Raw genomic sequence first — 20513 nt, forward strand, 5'->3', positions numbered from 1 at the left:
AGGCGAGACACCTCGAGCATCGCGTGTCGAGCAACTAAGAACTATCGAGCGAGGCGAAGGCGTCGAGCGTCGAGCATTGAATTGTCGAGCAAGGCGGAGATGTCGAGTTTGGCGAGCAAGGGGATTTGTTTGGTATTTTCTTTTTGTCTTAAGGGTATCTTAGTCCTTTCAACCTCAAAACGAATACATTTTATACATTTCTTTTATAGTGGATATAGTTTTGTTTTTGTATTTCGAAATGATAAAAACTACCATTAACCCTACAGAAAAATAAACCAAAGGTTAAATTTGATGAAGACGTCGTTTAAAAATAGAATCAAGAAATTATTAAAATAAAATTAATGTGCTGAAATGGAAAAAAAATGTGAAAATACGGTCAGTAAATTATTACAATAAATATAATTGGAAAAAATGTGAAAATGGACTGAAATGGGGCGAAAAAGCACCGGAGAGGGTTTGAAATTATTATCTGTTGCCCTATTTTCATTTCCGCGGCCGCCATTCCCACCGCTTCCGCCCTTCACTCTCTTTTTTTGCCTCCAATTATTATCTGCTCCATGAATTTGTTCAACACAAGTCTCAGATTGGAGTTTCTATTATACTCTTAAGAACCCCTCTCAATCCATCCCCAAAATGGAGCCAGATTTCTTCAAAAATCTACCAGCAGAAATCATCACCGAGATCCTCTTAAGACTACCTGTTGTAAGCATTCCAATAAGCAAATGTGTTTGCAAGCGATGGCTCCATCTGCTGGAGTCTGATGCTTTTGTCAAGTCTCATTTTGCCAGATCCGCCCCCGCCCTAGTTCTTGTGGGGAATTCAAATCAGTTGAAAGTTTTGGAATTGGAAGGCGAGCTCGAGCTCGATCTCCATCTCGATCCACTCACCCACTATGATTTCCCTTACCGCTTCTTTGGAAGAATAAGGAATTTTTTTAATGGTTTTCTTGTTATAAGGGTGGGTTTTGATAAGCTTTGGGTATGTAATCCGATCACTCGTGAAGTTATTAAGCTGGATCTGCCTACAGATCCACAACAATCTACTCTAGAAGTATCTGCTTTGGGATTTGGGGCAAGCAAGGTAGTCTGTATTAAACGTAGGTCCTATGATGATAAATTGGACAGTCATGTATACACTCTTGGCGACGCCTTGAAGGTATTCCATATAATTACCATAATGGTGAAGGTGCATTTGTTAATGGAAATCTTCATTGGATAGCAACCATTGGAGAAGATTCGTCATGGATTTCTTGCTTTGATGTTGAAACAGAATGTTTTAGCTTCTTTAAAGCTCCTCCTTATCATGCTCGAAGATTTCCCTTCACAAAAGGAACGTCCATTTCTGCTTTGAGCGGTTGCCTATGGTTTTGCAAGGTAGCATCCGAATTTGTAAATTCTGGTGGGCGATGCGAGCTTACTATATGGATTATGAAGGAATATGGAGTGGACGAATCTTGGAGCAAGGAATATGTGATCCCCCTTCATGGCTTGAGGTATTATATTTATACCGGCATCAGGTATGTTGATCCCATCAAAGTTTTCGAAAATGGCGACCTATTGATGTTAGTGGTTGTAGACTTTTACGATCACCTTTTCTACTACTCTAAGAAGACTAAAACTATGCAAAGTATTGATTTGTTTGGTGCAGGGGAGACCTCTGACAGTGTCAAGTGTGGGCTTTTCACTCCCACCTTTGTTTCACTAAAAACTTTAGGTTTAGGTGTGGAGAATGTAACCTCATTCTGATTGATAAGACTGAATTAGTGATGAAGCATATCATTTAGATCAAGGAAATTATCTATATATATTATGGTTCCTTTTGATCCATTTCTTAGTGGCAATTTTGCTGCTTCTGCTTGTATAGTTTGAGGGATTATTACATGTGTCTTTTTCTTTTGATGAATAATGTGATGATGAGACTGTTGTTTGTTATACATGATGTTATGTAGTGATATCTTTCAATATGAAATTTCTATATGTAGTGGCAATTTCTGATTTGTTTGCATTTTCATAATTCTGCATCAACTGAGTGTATGTTTGAAGATTGAATTAGTAATGAAGCATATCATTTAGATCAAGGAAACTATCTATATATATTATGGTTCCTTTTGGTACATTTCTTAGTGGGATTATCTGTGTTTTTTTGTGATGAATCATGTGATGATGAGATTGTTGTTTGTTGTGTATGGATTCATGCAGTGATATCTGGCAATATGAAATAATTGCAAGAAATAAGAAATTGCAATTAATTAAAAAGTAAAATAAGAAAGAATTTTTTTATTTAAAAATTCTCACCGTTTTAAGAAAATATCTTTAGTATTTCGAAAACCTTCAACTTTAGTGTTTTTTAGAAAATATCCCAAAACTTTCATTTTCTATTTAAAACTTCCAACTTTCAGCCTTTTTTAGAAAATGTGTCAATATATAAAATTTGATGATGAAATGACGAGTGACCTTACTACATTCCCATGTCAAACGACACCATATTATTAGATGAGGTGGAAAAAAAGAAAATCTGCCTAAGAATCCAATAAGGTGACTCACCATTTCTGCTGTTGAATTAACTTTCTTTTTTAATAGAAAATGAAAATTGGGAATTACTCCCTCCATCCCAATGTAAGTGAGACCTTTTTTTTTGACACAAGAATTATGAAAGGTGTATTTTGTGTGTAGGTGAAAAAGTGTTAGAAAAATTTTTATCCAAAAAGGAAAGAGTCTCACTTACAGTGGGGCGCTCAAAATAGAAAGAGTCTCATATACAGTGTGATGGAGGGAGTAATATTTTTTGAAAAACTGAAAATTGAGTTTTCAAATAAGAAACGAAGATTTGAGACATTTTTTGAAAAATGCCGAAATTGAAGACACAAAATATGATTAATCTTGAAAAAAAAAAAAAACATAATGCTAGATCATTAATTATACCTTTCCAAATTGCAAGATCATTTATCTACATGTTGAAAGCTTCAAGTAGGGCTGAGCAAAATCCAACCATTTTTACCAAACCGAATCGAACCAAACCAAATCGGGCGGTTTGGTTCGATTTTTGTAGTGAAAACGGTGCGGTTTGGTTTGAAAATTTTCAAACCGCCGATTTTCGGTTCGGGTTTGGTTTGGAAAAAAATGGTTTGGTTTATAAACCGAACCCGCCCGAACTTTTTAATAAATTATTATAATATATTATATATTTTATAAATAATTAATAAACATTTTACCATTCAAACCTAATACCCCTTTCTGCAAACCTAATATTAAACATTAATATTAATAATATTAGACATATTATGCTATTTTTGTTTTGGAATTGTGATTTGATACATTTTGCCTTATATTTTGTTGTGGACTTGTAGTTGTGTGTGTGAATTATATTTGTGGTGAACATTAGGTATGCATTTTGTGAACTTTTAAGTATGCATTTTGTTGAATTTATGTATTTTAAGGGCTACCAAATATTGCTACTAGGTTTTTGAATTAAAAAAAAAATGGAACGGTTTTGGCCAAACCAAATCGAACCAAACCGAAAATTTACGGTTCGATTTTGCCAAGTAAAACGGTTTGGTTTGGTTCAAAATTTTTGGGGCGGTTTGGGTTCAGGTTGATCAATTTTGGTTCGGTTTCAACCCAACCCGCCCGAATGCTCACCCCTAGCTTCAAGAATGGCTTTCAAGAAACTAATTTTTGATATATATGTGACAAGAAACATAGATAATGTTGTCAATTCCATTCCATCAAAAACTCAAAATTAATAGTGATTCTTGGTCACAAAATTTGTTCATCTCTTCAAAACTTCAGCATCACTTTCAACAACCTATTTTTACCTTCATTTTTCAATCCACATAAAGGAAAGAAGGGTAAAACCAAGCCCATCATTTGATGGACTGGATTTGAAATTGAAAGATCGAATCAAATTGACAAAATCTACAAATTTTCTTGTTAACATATTCTTGTTAGCTACTTTTACAAATATTAAAGCACAAAATCTACAAATTTTCTTCTTGAAACCGAGATTTGAAGGAAGCAAAGTGTGAATAAGTATTAGAAAACACGAAAATTGATGAGCTCAATTTCTCTGATCAAAGACGACTAAAACAAGAAAAAACAGTACACACCACAATTTTTTTTTGATCATGGTCTTGTAACATATTCATGTAAAACTAAAGAAATCATGTATAAATATAAGGAATTGTTATTATACATACGATATTTATCGTATAAAATAAATCCATGCATTATGAATTCGCAGTAAAAGAATAACAAATTCCTTTTATAGTACAAACTATGATCTCAAAAATTGGAACTTTTTGCTACTTATAAAATTCGAACTCAAAATTATGAATTCATCCAACTAAGTAATGAATACACAGTAGATCTTCATAATTTAAAAACTAAAAATAATTTCTAATTTATATTTTAAAAAATAAATTTTCATTTGAGTCCATCTCATTCTATAACACACACACACTAACAAGAAAATGAAATGGAAATGGAAACACACACCAACACACACACTCAAGGGGAGTAGGAATCAGGTGATGAGTGATGACAGTGGAAGAACGACCTCATCACCACTGCCGCCGCCACCGCCGCTGCTCATCTCTGTGTGTTGTGTGTGTATTTGATACGTTCAGTGTGTGTGTTTTTATGCAGTGGATGTGTGTGTATGTGCGTGTGTGAGTGCGCTTTATCTGTACCCCGGACACGATTCCATGCGCTGGTGTAGCTGCTCCACACAAACTCAGAGCTCATATATGAGCTTGGATCCTCCATACCCGGATTCGGATCCAATAACCCAAATATATATATATATATATATGGGGAATTGGCCTATAAATACATTAACTTTCCCATTTTTCTAGAATTTAACATCAACTTTAGTTTCTGCTCCATAATACACCAACTTTATGATTCTTCTGGTTTTTCCCATGACCAATTTCTGAAAATTCTAAAACTACCCCAAAATAATCAGAATTGTAGAATGACCCCAACATAAAACAAAACAAGACAAAATACCCTTATTATGATTTAAAACAGTTTAATACATAATCAGGCCCAACATGCTTCCGTACCACTTCGAAAATAATTCAAAGCATAAATCAACAGTATACCTTTCGTCGACTGGTCACCTTCCGGAGCTTTTATCGCGTTTTACGGACTTCTTGCCTCCTCGGCCTTCGTCCAACCACACACTCGCAAGTGATGGTTGCAACCCTCTTCCTTCACTGTGTTCCGGCTTTCGCCGAATGGTCACCTTCAGGAATCAGTTTCCCTCCTTCACTGTGTCTCGACGTCAAATATTTTTGTTGAAAAATGAAAAGAAAATATTTTCTACTAAACCGGAATAGTTGGACAAAAACTAAGCGTTTATAGAGGAATTATATAATAATTAATTTATTTCATAAAATACTCCCCAAGGGAGGAGACTAACTTGTTTAGCTACTCATAGTAGCTAATACTTGTGTACATAAAAATAAAAAGAAACTAAAACGAAAACTAAAAACTTTGAAAACAAGAAAAAAATACAAGGATAAAATTTCTAGAGAGAGGAAGTTATGTGTGAAAAAATGTTGTGATTTTCTGATGATCTTCTTCTCTCCAGCACTTGGGTTTTTATAGAGGTTTGAACCCCTCTATTATTGCTTGGTTGTTGGCCTCGGATTCCATCTTCGTGGCCAGCTGCTTTGAATGTGACATCCACCTTTTTTTGTTGGCCATTATTGCCGACACTTGTTGGTGTCATCACATGATGCTGGACCCTTGCTTTATCCCTTTGTGATAATGCTGGTAGGGGCCGGCTGCTTTTCCTTCCACTCACGTTTTGTCCTGGAGTGTTTGGTGAGTGGTCCTCCTGTCATTCCACCCATTTTTGTCGTTTTTCTTTTAGTGGGTGGTCCTCCTGTCTTGAGTCACATGACTCCCTTTTCTTTGTCGGGCCCCTTACTTTTTTGGTGCCCGTGGTGCTCGTCCACGTGGAGTCTTGTGCTCCTCGTACTCGTCTGACCAGAATTTCTTCTTGTTAGGCTTTGGGAAGAAGACTTTGTCGAACTCCGGTTCTTTCTGCGTTGGACACTCCGTGCAGATGTGATCTGTCCAATGGCCTGTATGAGCCATGTTACAGAATTTGTGACGGGTTTCTTTGCTTCCTGCCACCTTGTTTTGCCAGAGTGTCTGCCTCTTTTCTTCAAAGGCCTTCTCTGCGAAGCTTGTAGTTTTTCCTGTCATAGAATTTAACAGGAAAGATCCAAGTCCTGCATTATGAGAGAACTTGAATTGGTACTTTACTTTGTCCATCTCTGTGAGACAGACCCATAGTCCCCATGCACGTCTCGTGGAGATTTGATCCTCCGGGAATGTTGTGGTAATGGAAACTTCATGATTGGGTGCCTTAATTCGGTTTAAGGCCTCCGTGTCGGGTCTCCGAAGCTTAATAAAATGAAAAGCTTCATGATTCCCTTTTCCTGCTGGTTCTGGGGCTGCGCTAAGGAAGTATAGCTCCAGAACATCTCCCCGGTTAAGGGACTGGTTGTTCGCCCAAGCATCATAGACTGTCTCTTGGATCCACCTGGGTAGACCCTTGATTTCGCTGAATGTTGGCGAAGTAGTATAAACTGAGGCTAATGCCCCGAATTCATACCACTCTTTGACCTCTTGAGGATTGGCTCCGGTGGTCATCCAAATGCGAGGATATTTTCCCGCAACATCAACCCGGCAATAGCTCGGATTGAGACCTTTTCTGGTATTGAGTTTTTCCCATCTGGACTGGTACATCTGCCAAACAGGAGAAATATCAATAATATTAGTATCAATCTTAGATTTGCCCGTCAGTGGCCTAAGACTGATCTCTCCCTCTTTTACCCCAGAGGTGGAGGGTTGACATGTTAGTTCGGGCGGTGAAGCCTTAGTAACATCTTTTTCTCGAGGATCCGGTTTTAACACCTTAGCCTCAGAACTTGTGCTAGGGGTAATTGAATCCCCTGCTACAGGTAATCCGGCCTGTACGGTAATGCCTGTTTCGATCATGGGAGCCATGATCCCGCGCATGAGCGGCTTGTGGGTTGCATCATTAAGATTTAACATCTTTATGATACATTCTCGTATGCGGTTGGTTACTTTGGATTCATCATCCGTTTGTATCCTTCCCGCTTGTTTGGCATGGAGTAAACACTCTTGCCATTCTTGTTGTAGCATCTCCAGGCTATCCAGGAGCTGCCTCTGGTTATCCATGATAGAGTCAACCTCAGTTGGCTCCATCCCTTGTTAAGAAATCTGCAAGAACATTCTGATCAGATTTCAATATGACAATATCATAATCATAATATTGGCATTCTGCTTGCCATCTAATCAATCTAGCCTTTTCAGGTTTAGATTCAATCTTTTTTGTTAAGAAAGCTTTAACGTTAGTGTTATCTACTTTCAAAACGAATTTTTTAGCAAGTAAGAAAAGCGGCCATTTTTTAAACGCCTTTCGCACTGCAAAGAATTCCTTTTCGTTGATGTGCCATCGCACAGCTTCGTCGTCGGAGAAAAGACCGCTACAGTATCTGCAAGGTTCTTCTCCAAAGGGGGTGATCTTTGTGAGCACAGCTGCCCACCAGAAATCACTCGCGTCTGTATAGAGGACCAGATCATCCTCATCTTGTGGTATTGAAAGTTTTGGGAGATTTTTGCAAATCTCTTTTAACTTCTTCATACCCTCCCGGTGTTCCTCCTTCCATATGAATGGAACATCTTTCTTTAGTAATGGACTAAAGATTTTCCGGTGCTCTGCAAGATTTTTGATAAACATTCCTGCAAAGTTAACAACTCCAAGAAAGCTTTGGAGCTGTTTCTTTTCTTTGAGATCCTCCGGGAAATTCTGGACTTTTTCCACAATATGATCTTGTAGAATGATTCCCGATTCATCGATCTCGATTCCCAGAAACTCCATCTTCTGGGTAGCAATAACTGCCTTCTTTTCAGACAGTACTAGTCCTTCTTGTTGGCAAACCTCCGCAAAGATTTCCAGATGCCTGACATGTTCATGAATGTTCTTTGATGCAATAAGAATGTCATCAATATAAACAAACATAAACGAAGAATAATCTTTGAAGAGATTATCCATCTTTCTTTGGAATATCTGAGGCGCGTTGGCTAGTCCCATTGGCATGACATTCCAGACATAATGTCCCTGTGGAGTTGAGAAGGCTGTGAACTTCTTACTCCTTTCCTCCATGCGAATCTGGTAGAAACCTGATTTGCAATCGAACTTTGAGAATACCCTTGCACTTCTGATGCAGTTAATAAGGTGTTCTCTGCTTGGGATGAAGTATCCGTCAAACTCAAGAATGTCATTAATCCCTTTATAATTAATGACCAATCTTGGTTTTCCTCGCTTGATCTCCCCATGATTTCTTACCAGAAATCCAGGACTGCTGTAGGGTGATCTTCCTTCTTCAATCAGCTTCAAATCAAGGTGTTCCTTGATTATACTCATCATATCCTGTTGATCACGCGGGTTCATCAGGATAGGTCTGTACCTCACGAACTCATGCTCCTTTCCAGTTTTAACTTTCAAGGTTGCTCTGAGCTGGTTCTTGTCCCACCATGCCAAAGGATCCTCGTGGTAACACTTCTGGATTCTCCTTTTGACGTCGGCAATGGACACCTGTTCTTCTTCCTTGATATCTTTGTGTGATATCAGGGATACTTTGAGGATTTGAATTTCTTCCTCGGAGAGATCTGGGAATCCCTCAGTTCTGCATTTGAGCAAAACTTCTCCGAATCTCCTTCGATCCTTCATTTGTGGTCTCCGGAGTTTGCCATCATCACCACGCTTGCTGCGAAATCTGATTGGCATTGAGCGATGAAAAGCTCCGTGGAGCCTTTGCACAATGATCTTGTGGTCACAATTGGTTGTGAACACTAGCCTCCTGGCCTCATTGTCTTGTATATACCGCTTGAAGCTTTGCAGAAAATTATTTCCAAATAATATATCTGCTCCGGTATCATGGAAATAAATTGGTGGAGTTTTAACCTTGTACCAAGGTGTCTGTCCTGCTCCGCCGATCAATATTTCCGTTTGTTTTACTCCTTTTGATAGAAGTAAAATCTTTTTGGAGAAATCTCTTCCTGCAATTCGAGGTAGATCTTCTTCCATGTCTGCTGGAAAAACTCCTCTTTTTGTTGTACAGATTCCTGCTCCTGAATCCACATAAGCAGCAAAATATTCTGCTTTGAATTTCTCGTATAACATCCCAACAGAGATGTATATAGAGAATGGACTTGTCATTGGATCATCAATCTTTGGCGTCCGATTGTGATCTCCATTCCTCTTGATTTCCATGACCATGGTGTATATTTGTCAAGGAAATCTTGTCCTAGGATTAGGATATCCGCTTCCGGTCCAGCTTGGCCTTCGACTTGGATTTCAAAGCCTCCAACCTCCAGAATTCCAATGTATCGGTTGCCTCCTAGATTTGCCAAATAATACAACGAGCTACAAGGAAACTTATTCTCCTTGTTTGTTGTATCAAATCTGGTTGAAACATTTCTCCATCCTTCGGGACATTTGAGTTTAACCCTCATGTCTGGAGCTGGTGTTTCCTGGATTGCTTTTCTCTCATACGAATGAGAGAAACTTCTTGTTATAGGCCCTGAAGTTAGCCTATTTCCTTGGAATGATAGCCTTGGTGCTCCTGGTCTGAGACTCTGGGTATGGCTCAGCACCGGTTTGTCTCCAACGTCGATATCGATTTCTCCGATCTGAGGAGTCTCCACTCGACTTGGATTGACCGCTTTGGCCACTTCCTTGAATATTTTTGGAATTTCGATAAATTTCTTTCCCAGAAATAATTCCGTAGGATGGGAATTTGACAAGGCATACGAGACTTGATAAGTCAGTGAGTATGGCCTATTTCCCCCCGTCATAAGCTCCTTCTTCTTGTAGTCCTGATAGAGTGTCAGGGCTCGGCTGAAGGATGTATCCTGCAGATTATAAGCGATTTGTGGGTAGAACTCGGTTATAATCCTCTTGGCATAGAGATTGCCTGAAAAAGCTCCAAGAACTGATTCTTTAGCATCTCTAATCCTCTTATCGCAAAGTGCGACATCAATTGGTTGGTCTGTCCCTGGAGAGAGGGATGATTTGATTACCAACTGAATTGCTCCAATATGAATCCATTTCATCGTACTTGCGACTTCTGGCTTCATTTTCTTCAGGTCCTGGATAATATCCTCGGCCGGAACCAGTTGGATCTCCACCTGATTACTCGTAATTTCGATCGGAAGCGCCGTTTCTTGGTTTGTAACTCCAAAATAGACATGATGCTTCCTTTTAGATGGAATCAAGCTATTTAAGACTCGATTCAATCTTCCATTGGAAAACCCTTGGTAGGTTTGTACCTCTCCGGTTTCCCTGTTGAGTTTCTTCACGAGTTTGTTCACCACCTCTTCTTGTGGAATCAGAAAATGACTGGAAAATCCATTCTGATCCTCCTTCTGGGTGTGGTGGACCTCGTGTTCCTCTTTAGTCTGACTCGTCTCCGGTTGATCCATTGGACATCTCCGAATCTTCAGAACTAAAGACCTCTTCTTGTTCATATATACTCTCGTCAGAGGATATATCTTCAAATTGATATACGGGTATCAATTTCTGGTAATAGAGAGCATCTTCGATATCCTGTGTGGATTCGAATTTCTTTATCCCTCTTTTCTCGTTGTCTGGGCAATTGGTTGAAATATGCCCCTTTGCACCGCAGGTCCAGCAGTTGCAATCCTTGAAACTTTCATTTGCTTTGGCCTGAGTACGCCTGAAAGTTTTCCTCGCCGGGATTCTCTTTTGATTTGAGAATCGGTTTCTTGATGGTCCGCTCCGTTGGCCCGATTTGTAGGAGCGTGCCTTCTGTCTAGTCCACATTGTTCTTGGCTTCCAAGAACTTCTTCTGGACTTTCTTTCATAGGGTTGATACCTATGTTTCTTTCTGCTTCTCCTTTGATACAGCAACTCAGCACCAATCTCTGTTGGAAGATCAATGTTGTCGCACATCAATGGGGATTTCTTGTTGAGTCTCCCCAATCTCTTGAGATTCCTCTGGTCTGCTGCCTTCTGGCACCATTCGGACAGCTTCTTGTGGACATAAGACATCCTCCTTGAAGCACTATCAAGTGGATATCCTCCTGGTGATACATACTCGTTGATGAGCATCTCCCTCCATGGACTCGGAAACTTTGGGAAAAAGAGATCCATAGCTTTCTGATCATCAACCTCCCCCATATGGACATATAGGGTGTACAGGCGCAGAAATTCATCAAGAGCTTTTGGCTCTAGCACCATCATTCTCAAATTATAAAGTGCTTGTTGATATTTCTTGCGCTTCTCTTCCGCGGATCCTTCGAAAAAACCCATTCCCAAGAAATGGATTTTTATCTGTCTAGTAGTTTCCTTAATGATATCATACATTGAGGGGCTACTAAACATTTCTTCCCTGGCTGGAACCTCAATTTTGTCCCAGTATTGTTTTGCCATGCCTGCCAAGCTAGCTTCGAAGACTCTGGCAAATTCCTTTTTGTCGTAATCAATTGTGGCAATTACGACCTTTAATGATGAAGCCCATTCGTCGATGAGACCCTCCCATTCTTTGAAACTGGCTTCGTCGAGGTTGAGAATCAATCCATATGGATGGACTGGTTCCAGTGTGACCTTTCCTACAGGAGTTTCCTGCATCTGAGGCCTCCGTCGTCTGGTTCGTTGGAACTGGCTCGCATCGTCTTGAGCTGATCCCTTCTTTGACGGTTCTCCTTCTTGAGGCTCGGTTTTGGGAACCTCATCTCCCTGGTTCATCTTTAGATCCACCATATTGAGGTTAGCAAAAGATTCTGCTAACTCCTGTAGATCTTCTAATCCGATTCTGTCAAGGCTATTCATGATATTTGCCTTTCATGATTCGGATTATGTCCGCCGGCTGCAACTCCTTCGGTGTCGCATCAAATAGAGATAGATTCGTTGGGTCTTTGGACCATTGATTCCGAATTTTTCCGGAACATGGTTTTCGCCTTTCGATCTCCTCTATTCTTTTCTGGATATCACGCAAGAGGGTTAATATTTCCTCTTGTTTGAGTGATATTCTGCTTAGCTCCATTGGTAGATCGTATAGCTTGACGCCATAATATTCCACCGTCTTCTGGATCTCCCGCAAGTTGACGTTGTCGGAAGAGCTTGGCTCGATCTTTTGGTAGCTTGGAAAAGCTACTCCCGCCTTGTCTTTTGGTTCCATCAATCGTGGGATTGATGGGCCTCGTCTCTGTTCCGCTTTATCGCCGTCATGGCTGCGGCCATTCTCATGAGATTCTCATGATAAAATTGGATACTCGCGATAACCTCGCGAATAAACTCGATATCTCCTCCTCGTCTTAAGTTGGTAACGAGGACTCGATTGTTCCATCTGAGATTGCCTAGTAGGCGACTGGTTTCTATCTCCAAATTCTGGAGAGAGTTCCTGTAGTGTACACATCTCGGACACTCGTCCAGATCCATAAACTTTTAATGGAGTCTCCTCCCACATGGGTTAATAATAAAATAAACTAAAAATTATATAATTCCTCTATAAAAACCCGCTCTGATACCATTTTCTACAAGGATCTTTTAAACTGTTTTTTGCTTAATAGTACGTGGCATTGTCTCACAGTCCAGACCCAGATTACAAAGTAATCTATCAGGCACGAGGAAAGTTTCCAGCCTATATACCATTTAAGCCCAATCTTATAAATGTTTTAGGTATAAATTGTCTTTTAGTCAAGAACCAAAAGTTTTAGGGGTCAAAGTACAAAGAATTTTATAATGGGGTCATTTTTAAATATTCCAAATTTTGGTCATGGGAAATTCTAGAAAAAATTGAAAGTTTATGTATTATGGGGCAAAATCTAAAGATGGTGTTATAAACTAGAATTTGGTCATAGTTTATGTATTTAGGGGCAATAACCCCTATATATATATATTTCTTCTATCTTTCTAAACCCCTAAATGCGCCTCCTATCTTTCTTCTCTCCTCTTCTCCCTCTTCTCTTTCTAAACCCTGACCCAATTAGTTGACAATTATCTGCTCCATGAATTTGTAGATAAAATGAAGCTGGATTTCTTCAAAAATTAGTTGTGCAATTATCTGCTCCATCAATTTGTAGAGAACCCTCTCAATCCATCCCCAAAATGAAGCCGGATTTCTTCAAAAATCTACCATCAGAAATCATCACCGAGATCTTCTTTAGACTACCTGTTGTAAGCATTCCAATAAGCAAATGTGTTTGCAAGCGATGGCTCCATCTGCTGGAGTCTGATGCATTTGTCAAGTCTCATTTTGCCAGATCCGCCCCCGCCCTAGTCCTTGTGGAGGATTCAGGTCGGTTGAAAGTTTTTGAATTGGAAGGAGCTCAATCTCCATCTCGATCCACTCACCCAGTGTGATTTCCCTTACCGCTTCATTGGAACAATAAGGAATTGTTTTAATGGTTTTCTTGTTATAAGGGTGGGTTTTGATATGCTTTGTGTATGTAATCCGATCACTCGTGAAGTTATTAAGCTAGATCTGCCCTCAGATCCACAAAATTCTTCTTCAGACGTATCTGGTTTTGGATTTGGGACAAGCAAAATCACTGGCCAATACAAGGTGGTCTGTATTAAACGTAGGCCCTATGATGATAAATTGAACTGTCATGTATATACTCTTGGAACCGGATCTTGGCGACGCCTTGAAGGTATTCCGTATGTGTCCCAGTATGGTGAAGGTGCATTTGTTAATGGAAAACTCCATTGGACAGCAACCATTGGAGGAGAAGCGTCATGGATTTCTTGCTTTGATGTTGAAACAGAATGTTTTAGCTTCTTTAAAGCTCCTCCTCATCGTGCTCAAGGATTTCCCTTCATAAGAGGAACATCCGTGTCTACTTTGAGCGGTTGCCTAGGGTTTTGCAAGTTAGAATCCGAATTTGAATTTGATATTGGACGATGTGAGCTTACCATATGGATTATGAAGGAATATGGAGTGGACGAATCGTGGAGCAAGGAATATGTGATCCCCCTTGATGATGGCATGGACATTGTTGATAACATCGAAGTTTGCGAAAATGGCGACCTATTGATGTTAGGGACGGTATACTTTTCCAAGCACCTAGCTAACTTTTCTGAGCGCCTTTTCTACTACTCTAACAAGACTAAAACTATACAAATGATTGATTTGTTTGGTTCTGACCGTGTCAAGTGTGGGCTTTTCACTCCCACCCTTGTTTCACTCAAAACTTTAGGTTTAGGTGTGGAGAATGTAATCTCATTCTGATTGTTTGCATTTTCATAATGCTACCATCAACTAAATGTATGTTTCAAGATTGAATTAGTAATGAAGCATATCATTTAGATCAAGAAAATTATCTATATATATTATGGTTCCTTTTGGTACATTTCTTAGTGACAATGATGCTGCTCCTGCTTGTATAGTTTGAGGGATTATTACCTGTGTCTTTTTCTTTTGATGAATAATGTGATGATGAGACTATTGTTTGTTATTTATGTAGTGATATCTTTCAATATGAAATTTCTATATGTTGCTTGTGTTAATTTGAGTTTTTATTTGTCTGTGGAATGACCGAATGAACAGTTGTTATATGTGGCTATTGAGTTTGTAAAGAATTATGTTGTCTGAATTGGGTAGAAGGCCACTATGATTGGAAATAATGACAATTCATTTGGAGATGAGTTTGGAATTTCTGAAAGTTCAGCTGATAAAGATGAATTAGAAATAAGGGTTATGTTTGTCTTCAAAATAATTAGAAGGTTATAATTGGAAAATCTCACATTAATCTGAAGTTTAAGCACAACTACCAAACAACTAATTTGTGTTATCTAGGGGACTGCAGTTTACTTTATCGGATAGGTTTTCCTCTCTAACTCTACCGGATGCTTGTACCGATCAAGAATAGTTGAAAGTATTTATTTATCACAAAAACTTGTAATTCTCGACCTTTTTCTGACCTTCAAGCCAAGGAAAGAAGATACTGTCTGGCTCGGAAAGGGCGGTCCTTTCTCATGTCTTCTTTCCGGGCAGATCTCCTCTACGTAGTCTAAACGGGACAATGGCAAATCTCCTTTGAGCAAGAAGCAGACACTGACAGCCTTCTAGCTGAAGTGTCTCTTTCCTAGATTAGTTTCTAGCATAAACTGCAGGCTTCTTCATAAGGTTAGGTAGTAATCCCTTTTGGCTCATTTCTTCCACAAATGATGTTGCCTTGTGAAGCTCATTTTGCGTTATCCCCCTTTCTGCAGTTGTTTTGCTTGTCATCGTTTATACCTCAAAAATAAGATGATCATATCTCATATAGACATAGATTTAGAATCATTTTCAAGTGAATAGTGATGCATTGTGGTATGTGTGATGAAGCAGCCTAAAGATAATGTGCAGAGTCCAATATGTTTACCTTCTGATAAGCTTTAATGGTTTGTTGGCCTGAGTGGAGCTATCTCAGTTGGTTGTAGGATTGGAGAAGTTTTCATTTTCATTATGTCAAAGAAGATGGATATATATTATGATCATACTAATCTCTCTGCCATAATGTTGAAAAGATCCATGCTAAGCTTCAATTTCCAGCATATGCAGGCTACATAACATCATAAAAGATCTAAGAGGCCTAATTGGAGACTTTTTTCACATACTTGAAATTTGAGAACAGCTTGAGCATTATTCTGGCATGAGTTCATAAGTCTAGGCTGCTCAAGTGTATGGTGCTGTCTTTGTCTGCAGGGAAAGTGATTCTTGAATCTGTCATCTTAACTGTTGCGGTGGTAGTGAGCCTCACTTTATACATATTCTGGGCTGCAAAGAGAGGTCATGATTTCAATTTCCTTGGACCTTTCCTATTTGGTGCCGTTCTTGTGCTTATGCTGTTTGCTCTCATTCAGGTGATTCAAAAACCTTCACATGTTAATATTCGAGTTCTGGCAATAGGTAAAATGAATCACAATCTAAAACATTTGAATGGGGACTTGTTGTTTTTTGTATACTGTATACTTTTCCGGGCGCCTTTTCTACTACTCTAACAAGAATAAAACTATGCAAAGGATTGATTTGTTTGGCGCAGGGAAGGCCTCTGACTGTGTCGAGTGTGCACATTTCACTCCCGCCCTTGTTTCACTCAAAACTTTAGCTTTAGGTGTGGAGAATGTAATCTCATTCTGATTGTTTGCATTTTCATAATGCTACCATCTCTTTAGTCTAAACTAACATCAACTAAATGTATGTTTGAAGATTGAATTAGTGATGAAGCATATCATTTAGATCAAGGAAACTATTTATATATATTATGGTTCATTTTGGTACATTTCTTAGTGGCGATGATGCTGCTCCTGCTTGTATAGTTTGAGGGATACCTATGCTTTTTTTGGCACTATTTATATACCTAAGTTATGAATTCACAACTTAATATTCTTGAAATCACAACCAAATCTATGAATTCACAGCTTAATGTTCTTGAATTCACGATCACATCTATGAATTCATAACTTAATATTTTTGAATTCACAACAAGATTTATGAATTCATAACTAAATTTCGAATTCACAACCAAAATAAATTCTAGTTTTAGTTGTGAATTTAAACTTTAAAAACTCAAATTCACAACTACTTGAATTCACAGCCAAATTAAATTCTGGTTGTAAATTAAATTATGGTTGTGAATTCGAAGCAAAAAATTCTGTTTGTGAATTTGACTGGTTGTGAATTCATATATAACTAAAAAATTCTGGTTGTGAAATTTTTAAAGGGGTGATGTTTAAAGGGGAAAATGGTAAGTGTGGTCATTTTTTAAAGTTTTAATCTTAGTGGACAATTTATAAGTTTACTAATATTGTGAACTTGCAAACATATTAATTTTAAATTTACGACATAAATTATACATATATTAAGAAAAATCTAAAACCTCTAATGCCTACCATGTATGAGAAACAAAATTAATGTGAAAAAACATAATAATACAACATAAGAAAATTATAATCTACTTCAATAAGCGATGTTTTTGTATATGTAGATTCAATAAAATAAAAAGAAAACTATTCATATATCTATATTCAATTATAACTTTCAATATTCATATCTATATGTATATTTCTATGCTGATTTTGAATTTTTATATCGTTAAATTTGAAACGATCATTGTCTAACATTTGTTTTGGTATAAAGTGTTCCCATGTCCTACATATTTAGTTTTAATTTTTTTGAGAATAATCACACGTAGACTGGACCACTACACACACAAAGATGAAAAAATTAACTGCACACAGATAGGATTGAACCCAAGACCTCTTGTAATAACCCGCCCTTTTTATTATTGATTTAAGCCTAGTAAATGCAATAATTATATTATTGCATCTTCACTCATATCGTACAAGAGCCAACTTCAAGAGCAAGAAGTTAATGAGATAATCGTACAAGAAACTAAAGAAGCAAGTGAAACAACGAGCTTCGTCAAGGCAACTGAACAACCACTCTGTTTAGAGAATGAAGATGCTAAGGATGCGGCTGAAACATGTGAAGCAAGCTTAGAGATTCAAGAAGCTACACATGCGCCTGAAATAAGTGAAGTGCACCAGAAAGTTAAGCCAATGCACTCTCATAAGGGTAATGAAATTAAGGGATTGGTTTGTCAAGGATTGGTTTGTCATGTTAATGAGTCTACCGGTGTGTGTGAATATGTGCAATTCTTTCACCTATGTGGGAAACATGAAGCGGGGATAATATGTCAAAAGGGTTTATGGAATGATTCTTCCTACAAGATGAACACACATATCTTTGGTTGTATGATTGCTGACGTGGCTCGAAGAAGAAGTATTCCTAAATTCTATGCACTTGCAAGGGTCTATAAAGAGGTTTTGAGTCTCCACCTTGAAGACAAGGTGGTTTTTGAAGAAGGTGGGAATGATACGCTCAGCCCAATCTCTAGATTGGCCCAATTATGGTCCAGTCGATTAGCCCATTAGGTTTTTATTATCACAAATAAATATGTAATCTCTAAGTTTGCTAACCAGGAAATGAATATTTTTGGTTGATTTTTATCAAATCTCTCACTTCTCTTAATTTCTGGAGTTTGAGCTTGCTCGAAAAGCTCCACCATTGATATAATCGTATCATTAAGGTGATTAACATTTCAGAAGCCATATATTTGACTTGTACCAGGTTTAGGCTTCAACACCAAACATGTATTTCAATAACTTGTTTCAAAGTGTTGAGCTTGTGCAGCACCTCCTCTATATCACTCTCTTTCATGCTGTCACAGCCCGACCTAAGCTAGTGAATAGTTAAGCCGGGAAAAAGTGTGACTGAAAACAAAGTAAGAAACTGAAAAAGAAAATAGATCTCAGTAAAAATCACTAACCTGCTTAAACAATAATTTACCAAAATGTTTGGTAATCATAAACAATCACTTTTAAAACTCACGAGTAGACAACTTACAATAACACAACGACAAGTTGTCTAAGTGACATAATTCTCGAAGCTATTGGTTTAAAATCTATACAACACATTAATAAAATAAAGTACATTAAGTGTTGCAGCGGAAATAACTCAAGTGGATTACATGTATGAGGACATGAAATCCTGAGCCTAATTTAACACATAATCATCAAGACTTTGCTATGCTCGCTTCCATCTGCATCACAGCTTAACCTGCATATTTAGAAACATATGCAGGGCTGAGTACCGAAAAGCACTCAATGGTCATGCCGAAATAACTTTAAAGCTTGCTCTTAGAGCTATATATATTGAACTTGCCATCTCAAGCATCACACAGGAGTTTTATTTGAATAACCTGTGCACGCCAAAACTGTAAAACTTATATATATATATATATATATATATATATATATCATCATAACATCATATACGTCTGCAGACAACTAACATGTATGTACCATAACTACGCATCATGTAACCTTGTGTTGAGAAGTAGGCCTCCTTCTCAAACACAGTGATCGGCCCGAAGGCTCCCGATCACAGTGACCAGCCAACCCGCTCGATGACTCACGGTCACAACTATGTGCACAAACCCTTACTGACATCTCGCTTCAGCATAGGGCCGATATCAAACCCTTACTGACATCTCGCTTCAGCATAGGGCTGATATCGTCTATCTCTCGTAGATGGTAACATACAAGTTCATAAAATAATTCTGGCAAGTCAATAACTTTAATATAACATCATTCATATAATAACATAATTAAATAGTGTGTACTTCACATTTTGAGTTTAGAAAGCCCACCTGATACGCTTATGTCATGAACACGAATGGAGGAAAGGAGATGGTGCATGGAAAAGATGAAGAGTTGTTAAGAGAGAATGGACCAGAGGAAATAATGTTCGTCGGTGGCAGAGTTCCAGCTGCTCTGGGGAAGAAAGGAAGTCAAGTTGATGAAGTGGAGGTAGTTGACTCCACTAAAGGGGATGATTCAAATGAAGAGAGAGAGGCAACACGTGGCTGATGGGTTTCCAAGAGAATATTTGACTCCACTTATGTTTGCTTAATAGCGTTTTATCCTTGCTGTTTTAATATTCCTTTATTTCCCTTAGTGCTTTTATTTAGCTTGAAAAGTGTTAGTTTGTTATTTCGTACGGTTGGGACCATTGCTTTATAAATGGTGGCCATGCAATGTAAAGAAAACCTAAGAAATGAAGTATCTAGTTCTCTCCTCCCTCTGCCTCCCTCTCCGATCTCTTCTCTAATTCTCGTATCTATCCTTCTTTTTCTTCATCAAGTTTACACCTTTATTCATATTCCTTACGGATCCATAGCTAACTAACATAAATCCAGCTAGATCTATTACAGCTTAATGAAGTAAAAGTCCGTGCTTGTTCACTTTATAAAGCCACTCGAACCTTCATTATAATGAGGTTTCCAAGGTAAGATTGGATAGATAGACAAGAAATAAATAGAAAAGAATTCCTAGTTGAAACTTATATCTCTTAAAACTTTGACTTTAGGGTTGCTTCCTCTAATCTCAGTAATCTACTTTTCTGAACTTAACTTATTAAAAGCATACTAACATATTATCTAAATCACAACTTAAACTACGATAATTATAACTCTGGCGTTAATCATAACTCTGCTCACACTAATTAAAATAATTCTACATGTCTAGGCCATTTAATAAATCAAGCCAATTATTAGCAAATAGCTAATAATCCTTTATACATATTTATAGGCTTAAATTAAAATAAACTCATCTCAATTAAATGAATTAAGGACCCAAACTAATAATTAAATCCATAATCTAATTTATGATCAAAGTCCAACAACAATTTTATTTAAATTAAGCCCACAAAGATTAAATGGCCCAAGTAATTATCCAAGAATTAGTAAATTAAAACTAAACTACAACTCTTCTTTCTTAAAACAAGCAATCAGATTTCTCTCTTTTCTCTCTCTCCTCACACACGTTCTCCCTCTCTCTGCGTTCTCTCACTCTGCGTCTTTTTAAGCCACCATTTCTTTTTTTTTTTCTTATAGTAATAT

The 20513-nt window shown here is 38.0% G+C and overlaps 1 protein-coding gene across 2 annotated transcripts in view; it reads left to right on the forward strand.

Moving 5' to 3' along the window:
• Positions 1-17990, forward strand: part of LOC131002358 (F-box/kelch-repeat protein At3g23880-like) — a 30442-nt gene extending 12452 nt beyond the window's left edge. The window contains exons 2-3 of one of the 2 annotated variants that reach the window (XR_009094264.1): positions 15755-15912; positions 17347-17990. Coding sequence is in view for 1 of the 2 variants with exons in the window: in XM_057928854.1 (XP_057784837.1) it covers positions 15755-15770 (16 nt within the window). In the remaining variant the exon portion in view is untranslated. Of the gene's footprint in view, positions 1-15754; positions 16332-17346 lie in introns of those variants that run through there. The other variant, XM_057928854.1, reaches the window with a different exon arrangement.
• Positions 17991-20513: the final 2523 nt, after the last annotated feature.

The sequence above is a fragment of the Salvia miltiorrhiza genome, unplaced genomic scaffold (genome assembly GCF_028751815.1).
Source record: "Salvia miltiorrhiza cultivar Shanhuang (shh) unplaced genomic scaffold, IMPLAD_Smil_shh fragScaff_scaffold_112_2, whole genome shotgun sequence".
NCBI lineage: Eukaryota > Viridiplantae > Streptophyta > Magnoliopsida > Lamiales > Lamiaceae > Salvia > Salvia miltiorrhiza.